Source organism: Hemibagrus wyckioides, linkage group LG23 (assembly GCF_019097595.1).
Source record: "Hemibagrus wyckioides isolate EC202008001 linkage group LG23, SWU_Hwy_1.0, whole genome shotgun sequence".
NCBI lineage: Eukaryota > Metazoa > Chordata > Actinopteri > Siluriformes > Bagridae > Hemibagrus > Hemibagrus wyckioides.
In genome coordinates, this window is record NC_080732.1 from 18,888,819 (window position 1) to 18,897,197 (window position 8,379).

General features: G+C 41.5%; 1 protein-coding gene across 1 annotated transcript; it reads left to right on the forward strand.

Annotated features, from left to right (window-relative positions):
• The first annotated feature begins 699 nt into the window (after positions 1–699).
• Positions 700–7,884, forward strand: si:dkey-33i11.1 (B-cell receptor CD22). The gene is made up of 12 exons (XM_058376544.1): positions 700–852; positions 1,043–1,098; positions 1,233–1,589; positions 2,119–2,376; positions 2,958–3,227; positions 3,947–4,216; positions 4,721–4,990; positions 5,540–5,621; positions 6,235–6,283; positions 6,391–6,480; positions 6,770–6,912; positions 7,017–7,884. The coding sequence occupies exons 2-12, from the start codon at positions 1,050–1,052 to the stop codon at positions 7,117–7,119; spliced, it is 1,941 nt and encodes a 646-aa protein (XP_058232527.1). The 5' UTR covers positions 700–852; positions 1,043–1,049; the 3' UTR covers positions 7,120–7,884.
• The last annotated feature ends 495 nt before the right edge of the window (positions 7,885–8,379 follow it).

The window sequence follows — 8,379 nt, forward strand, 5'->3', positions numbered from 1 at the left end:
AGTAATAAACTGCATCTGCTGAAATGAAGAAAAAAAAATACACAATAATAAGTTGCAGGAATGAAAGGTTTCACCATAATAAACACGCTAAAATGAATAAATGTGGAAAAATTACACATATAAATATTATATCCAAATTTATTACATAAGAATCACATTATAATAAAGTCATCATTTGGAGGAATCATCTTGTGTGAAAATAATAATCATGAATCATAAAAAAATGAAAATGGAAACAGGTGAAAATTGTATATCATATCAGAAGAAGAAGAACAACAACAACAATAGAAGAAGAAGAAGAAGATCAACAACAACAATAGAAGAAGAAGAAGAAGATCAACAACAACAATAGAAGAACAACAACAAAAACAACAACAGCAATAGAAGAAGATCAACAATTAATGAATCATGAAGAAAATCGTGTGAAGAATCAATGAAGAAAATGTCAAAAACAAGGAAAAAAAATCAACAAATTGTGAAAATATCATGAACAATTTTGTGAAACAAACCGTCTAAATTTCATGAATTATATGATCATGTGACTCTTCTGCAAGGTGTGTGTGTGTGTGTGTGTGTGTGTGTGTGATTTCTTTTTTTTAAAAAAATCAAAAATCATTGATCAGTGCAGGTGAAGCAGCTGGGTACTGCTGCCCTCTGCACACGAGGGAGAGTCGAGTTTCACTGAAGACACAGAGAGAGAGAGAGAGAGAGAGAGAGACGGAGGAAGAGATGGAGGAACGGCCAGTCTGCTGTCACCTTTCCCTTACTCGCACTTCCTTCCTTCTCCTACATTTATAGTCGTCCATCACCATCTTCCATCAGCTCTTCGTCTCCTGATGGCCCTCGGAGTGAGTGAGTGTGTGTGTGTGTGTGTTAGTGAGTGTGTGTGTGAGTGTGTGTGTGTGTGAGTGTGTGTGTGTGTGTGAGTGTGTGTGTGTTAGTGAGTGTGTGTGTGTGTGTGTTTGTTAGATTAATTAACTCAGGTCCTGTTCCTAGGATGAAATATCTTCACGGACATTCTGCTCTCCTTCTTCTTCCTCAGCTCTGAGATGTGGACGCTCGTGAGGGTGCTGACCATCGTCTCCGTCACTCTGCCCGGTAATTCTGTCTTTTAACCTAGCCTGAGCTTTACGTGTAAAGTTACCCAGGTGTCCTTGCAGGTGCGGGGTATTTTTATAGCATCTGTAATTAGTTTCTGGATTGAGATGACACGCAGTCCTTCATCCTTTCAGGATCGTGGGGCAGCAGATGGACAGTGAGCTTCTCCAGGACGGAGATCTGCACCTGGGCCGGGACCACCATCATCCTGCCGTGCCGTTACGACTACCCGTCACCCTACAGCGCCACAAGGGTCATGTGGTTCCACATCACGGCCGACGGTAAGCGGGATTTCGCCTTCCACTCCAACACCAACTTGGTCAGTCCGTCCTACATGGACAGGGTGAAGTACGTGGGCGGTCACAAGAGGTGCAGTCTGCAGATCAGCAACATCAAGCCCAGCGACGGCGGTCAGTATCACTTCAGGTTCGAGACGGACCACCAGCAGGGGAGATGGACGTCACCGGACTCTATCAATCTTTCAGTAACAGGTACTTCACCTCATTTTTCCACTGCATGAAGATTGGTCAGAAGCTGTTGATGAATCTGACCCAACAGCAGCTCTGATGATGCAGTGAAGCTGTCTGTTAATGAAAGGAGTCTCCAGGGTCAGTGTTTTTACAGAGAACATCTACGAGAGCTGAAGAACCGGAGAAGAACTCTGGATGAGATTGTATTGGGGTGGTGGTGGTAGCTCAAATGGTTAAGACTCAAGCTACCACCTTTGGGCCCTTGAGCAAGGCCCCAAACCTCCCCCAGGGGCACTGCATCATGGAAGCGTAAACTCCTCTGTGCTTTACCTCTGACACTGGAGACTCCTTCCATACGTATCTCCTTACAGAAACCTTCAGTGTAGTTGGAACGTCCCTATAAACGAGCCGTTACCATAGAAACCATAACACATTCAATTGTATTTTTATTAATATAAACCTGTGATGTGAAAATGAATCAACACCTTCAGTCCTGTCCAATCAGAAAGCATGTGACAGCTCCGTGGTGTGTGTGTGTGTGTTCTCACAGAGCTCCAGGTTCAGGTTCATCCAGCTCGGGTCTCTAACATGTTTGCGTCGGGGGAGACGGTGTTTGTGAGCTGTGTAGCTCGAGGCTGTGCGTCTGCAGGGAAGACCTTCTCTCTCTACAGGAACGGTGTGAACCTGGGCTACGCAGAGAGAGCGTCTCCCATCTACAACTTTAACAACCAGCATGAAGGAACCTACTACTGCAGACCGGTTCCACCACAGAACGTCCAGTCTACCAGCATCAACCTCGCTGTGGGACGTGAGGAGAAGAGCTCTGACACTTAAACCTCTATCTATCTATCTATCTATCTATCTATCTATCTATCTATCTATCTATCTATCTATCTATCTATCTATCTATCTATCTATCTATCTATCTGTCTGTCTATGTATCTGTCTGTGTGTCTGTCCGTCTATCTATCTATCTATCTATCTATCTATCTATCTATCTATCTATCTATCTATCTATCTATCTATCTATCTATCTATCTGTCTGTCTGTCTGTCTATGTATCTGTCTGTGTGTCTGTCCGTCTATCTATCTATCTATCTATCTATCTATCTATCTATCTATCTATCTATCTATCTATCTATCTATCTATCTATCTATCTATCTATCTATCTGTCTGTCTGTCTGTCTGTCTGTCTGTCTGTCTATCTATCTATCTATCTGTCTGTTTTGTAATAATTCTAGCAGATTTTCAGGCCCAGTAATAATCTCCATCGTGTAGTAGAGCGACTCGAATCTGTCCCTTTTTTAGCTTATAGAAAGTCTTTAAAGCAGAAGCAGAAGGCTGTAAAAGTGGTGAAGGTTCCTGAGTGTCCTGTCCTGCTGTTTCAGACGCTCCTCGTCACACCACGGTGCTGTTGAGTACGCAGGGTCCGGTGACTGAAGGTGACTCGGTGACTCTGACGTGCCGCAGTGAAGGCGCTCCAGAGGTGGAGAGCTTCGCCTGGTACAGAGAGGGCGAGAGCGGCAGCGTTCCTGACAGCTTCAAACCCGAGCTTCAGCTCTGGAGTCTGGACTACAGAGACCACGGAGAGTACTTCTGCGTGGCCCGTAACTCCATCGGCACTGACCGCTCTAGACCCGTTCTGCTCAACATTACCTGTAAGAGCGTACACTAACACTTCAGGGGTTCTGAGAGATCTTTCTGGAAAGGTTCTGGTCAGAGTTTTTCCAGAGGAACAAAGAAAAGTTTATGGTGCTAAATCAAATCTTTTTTTTTTTTTTAGTTCTTTGTTAACCTCAGACGTTTTTGAAAATCGAATCTGTGGACCTTGTTTGGTTCCTTTAGGGTTCTTTAAAGGTTCTTGAGATAGTTAAGGGCTCTAGAGTCTTAGAAATGTGAATTAGTGTTCCCATAAAAAGAGATTTTTGGAGCCCCTGTTATAATCATCATTTAAATGTTTTTCATTAAAGTTTGGCTGTTTCTTAGAGCCACTTGGTTCCCTGACCTCAGTTTGAGAATCAGGGATCTAGAAGAACAAACTGAAGAACCCTTAGGGATGCTATAAAAAAAAGATGAAACAGTCATTCACGCCTCGGATGTCTGAACCTTGACACTTATTAGCGTTCTGTTCTTCTGTCTGTCTCGCCTCTGAGTCAGTGCCTCAACCACAGAAAGACAATATTAGGTCACTGGTTCTTGTGTAATAGTCGTATTTTTGGCAGAACATCACGTTCCACTGGCTCACTTCTCTACATCAAGACCACAAGGTTAAAGTTTACATGAAGAAATTTACAACTTAATCCCGGAAACATGTTCCGAGTGACTGAGTTACTGAAACCATGTGTTTATTTACTGCTCCACCTTGTTACGGTTGCAGATTCTCCCAAGAACACAAAGGTCCTAATCAGCACCAAAGGTGAGGTGATGGAGGGCCATGCGGTCAACCTGACTTGCCTCAGCAATGCTAACCCACCAGTGAAGAGATACACCTGGTACAAGGTCATTGGAGGTCAACCCTGGGCCAAAGGTTCCTCCCAGAACCTCAGCTTCACCAGCGTGCGCTCACAGCATGCCGGGCAGTATTCCTGCACCGTCTGGAACGTTTTGGGAATGGGATCGTCTCCACCGGTCACCCTGTCAGTGCTGTGTAAGTGCACACTTAATGTCAATGTGGAGCCATCTGCTGGCTGTAAAGTGAACTGCATATAATTAGCAGAGAATTGGGGCGGAGCTAATTTCAGGGCCGGAAAAATATCTAAAGATGTCTGTGAACATCTTTAGATGTGTGAACAAACAAGTGAAATTCTTTACAAGGCAACTTTCTGAATCCTAGTTTTATGTTTTGCTTGTTGATTATTAGAAATAGTGAAAAAAATACAAACAGCAGCTTTAATCACGTCATGGTGTTGAGAGACGGATTCACTGAGAGATATATATTCTATAACGTAGCTGTGACTTGATGTAGGAAAGTCATGCTCATCTAATCCGGATCAAGTTTCTGAGTGAAATAAAGATCGTCACACTGCTGCCTTTAGTAGTCCTTGAAACACCAATCAATCAATCTCTCGCTCCTGCCAACCCTGACTTCTCTCTCACATCCTTTCTTACGCTTTGTGTTTTGTCCTCTTGAGTTTTGTTCTCCGTCTTTCAGATGCCCCGAAGAACACCTCAGTTTTGGCTCGTCCATCCAGCGTGATCGAGGCCGGCGGTTCCTTGACCCTGACCTGCAGCAGTCAAGCGAACCCGGCGGTGGAGAACTACACCTGGCACCGGATCAATGGCGCTGATGCCTGGGAAACGCGATCGGGCCAAAGCTACACTATCGCTGAGGTCAGCACCGGAGCCAGCGGCCAGTACTACTGCGAGGCTCGCAACCGCATCGGCGTGCACAGCTCTCCGGTCCTCACCATCAGGGTGCGAGGTTTGTGCACTTCAACATCAATGTTCTGGTTTTAGATCATGGAGTTTCATCATCGTAACCTGAAATGAACCCTAACGCGTTTCCATGAGCACTTCAACTTTTGGGTACGAGATGTCATGTGACTGCATTTCTCTTCCCTTTCCACAGTCAGATGAGTGTGATGTCACGTCTGCTTCCGTTTATCTCAAAGCAGAACCCAGAGCTTCTCAGTTCAGTCATGTGGGTTCAAGTCCTAATGTCTGTGTAAAGTGTAAGCACGGGTGGATGAAAAAGATCGAGTGAAAGAAGAAGAAGACAAAATGGTTTCAGTGAGATGTTTGGTGTCACAGTGAGATGTTTGGTGTCACAGTGAGATGTTTGGTGTCACAGTGAGATGTTTGGTGTCACAGTGAGATGTTTGGTGTCACAGTGAGATGTTTGGTGTCACAGTGAGATGTTTGGTGTCACAGTGAGACCTGCATGAGAGATGAAACTCCTGAACTAAAGGTTCGAGTTAGCTACAGAACACAGAGTTTTAATGAAATGAAATGTTTTGTGTTTGATGGACAGGTCGGCTGAAGGTCATCGCTCTGGCTTCTGCAGTCGGTGTTTCTGTAGCACTCATTACTCTGACTGTCGCCGTCATGATCAGGTCATTATTATATATTTGACTTTATTATATATTAGCCAACGTTTATTTAACATTCAGAGGTAAAGTTATATATTAGATATTTTAACTCTAATATATTTTTTTCTTCTTTCCACCCCCCCTAAAGCTTCAATTCCATGCTTTAATCAACTCATTATTACTTATTATTTTATCTTAATTAATTTTTTCTTTTTAGTTTATTATTCTCCCATCATTTTACAATTTAAATTACAATAAAATTCTATTTTTTATTACATTTTTATTTATTCATTTATTTTTTTGTCAAATATACTTTTTTTCTTCTTTCCCCTCCAAAGTTTCAATTCCATTTAATCTAATAATCTAATTATTTAATTAATAATAATATTTTATTATTATAAAATTTCTAATTTTTAATTTTAATTTTATAAATTTCTAAATTTATAGATTATTTCTCCTATCATTTTACAATTTAAATTACAATTAAATTCTCATTTTTAAATTACATTTTTACATTTATTTATTTATTTAATTTTGTCTTTTTAAAGCCTTCTGATATGCATTTCACTGTATGAAATATTTTACTATATAATAAAGATTATTATGATGATACTAATCTGTAATATTTCTCCCGCAGTAAGAACATGCACAGAGTGGACAGTGAAGTGCTGGAAATAGACAAGCAGGTCTTTTCATGATATCATCTTATCATCTTAAACGATCTGATATTCTGTTTTCTTTTAGAGACTGTTCGTGCGTCACGATCTAACTTTAGCATGTCGTCTGTCTGTAGCTTGGATCCCCGATGGAAGTGGACACACTTTTTTATGAGTGTCCTCAACCAACTTTTCAGCCCCGGAGCTCAAAGATGGCCGACATTCCGGTGAGTTACCTAGTGTTGTTGTTGTTGTTGTTGTTGCTGATAGACTTACTTTTTTAATATTCCAAGACTATAGGAATATCAACCACAAAATCAACCAAAATATCAACCACAATCACGAGAAGTGATGAATGAGAACACATTTCTGAGTGAATGAACGTTAGACAAGCAGCTCTTATATAAGAATATAAGGGATTGAGAGGCAATTTTGAGGAAAACAAACAAACAAAAAACCATAAACTGACCCTGATTAAAAGTTTAAGCTCGAATAAAGATGTGATGTTTGTGGTAGGAGGAACCAGAGGACATTCATGACAACATTCATCCTTCCATTGTACCCCTTAAGGAAGCTGTGGAGAAAACTGAGGCGGATGAGGAAAACCGCGCCGGCGGGAAAGTCAAATACGTCACTGTGCATTTCTCTCGTACAGCAAGGTCGGATTTTTATCCTAAACTAATAAATGGCAGGAATACGAGTCTAATCGTAATAGAGTTAGTGGATTAGTTATGCCTTACGTTGTTTCATTTTTCTTTTACAGCAGGGACCAAGTGCATGTCACAGGCCTTCCACAAGATGGCGCTGCAAAGGAGGTTAAAGACAGACCCAGTGTTGTTTACTCTGTCCTGGCTAAACAGCCATAACTGAAGCAAAATAAGTCCTGTGGTCTTGACTAACTCTTGGTTTACTGTTATTTAAATACAGAATATTAATAATCTCTGCATCCTGCCATGCTAATGGAACTGGCCAGGAATATACTGTACAGTGTAGCTGGCTACATGTTCAGAGTTAGCATAACATGATGCAGATTTAGCCACGCTATCCATGTTTGGTGTAGCTCGGACACGTCCAATAAAACACATCATGTCACTGATCTGAGGTCATCATATGTCTGTTGTACTGCCAGAAAGTTTCCACAAGTATGTGACTAATCCCGGGTCTAGATTCGTGACTCTTTCCTAGATCTGTTCTGAATTCATCTTCAGCATTAATCTGAAACACAGTGAGAGAAATCAAATACTTGATCTGATCAGTGTTCATATGAAGCTTTGATGTATTAATGACTAAAAGACGTTCACGATTTCAATTAAACCACGCTGTCTTAAAACATCACGCTCCAGGGTACGTTCTGTTCTCGTACGGCAGAAGCCTCACGTGAACATTAAAGACTAATAAACAGATAGAAAATCATATAATTGCTGATACAGTGACTACGACTAAAGCTAATGTAAGGATGTAAGGAGTCTCCAGTGTCAGTGCTTTGAAACACTGCAAGCTTCCTGACATCTTCAGGACAGAGGAGTTTCCACTTTCACTGGTTTCTCAGTAACATGACAAACTTCTTACGTCTTGTTTAACTCCGTGACACAGAAACAAAGAGAGGCTCTGGAGGGAACGATGGTTTATAGCTGCTATAACGTCAGTGAGAACTCGTTTCACTAGAAACGTAACAATGAACAGAGGGTTCTTTTTTACCGTGTCACTTTTTTCGCACGTGAGAAGGCAACCAGTTTCACGTCACTGTGGTGTGATACGAGGAATATAATACTTTAGGATGGAGGTTTGTGAATTTTAATCATCATTAGGTTAATCAGAGTAACTCTGCTCGTGTGTTTTATTCTTTACTCTCTCTGTGTGTGTGTGTGTGTGTGTGTGAGAGAGGTGGAGGTGGATGCAGGTGCAGATGCAGGTGGTTTTATTAAAAGAAAAGAAAAAACAAATGAAACAGAAAGAAGAAAGAACATGAAAACAAAAATCATAAAGAAGAACTAAGATTGTGAAGCAAGATGTGAAGCAAGAACCACACACACACACACAGACACACACACAGACACACACACACACACACACACACACACACACCACCAACAACAATGGACTGCACACAACAAAAGCCTAATAAA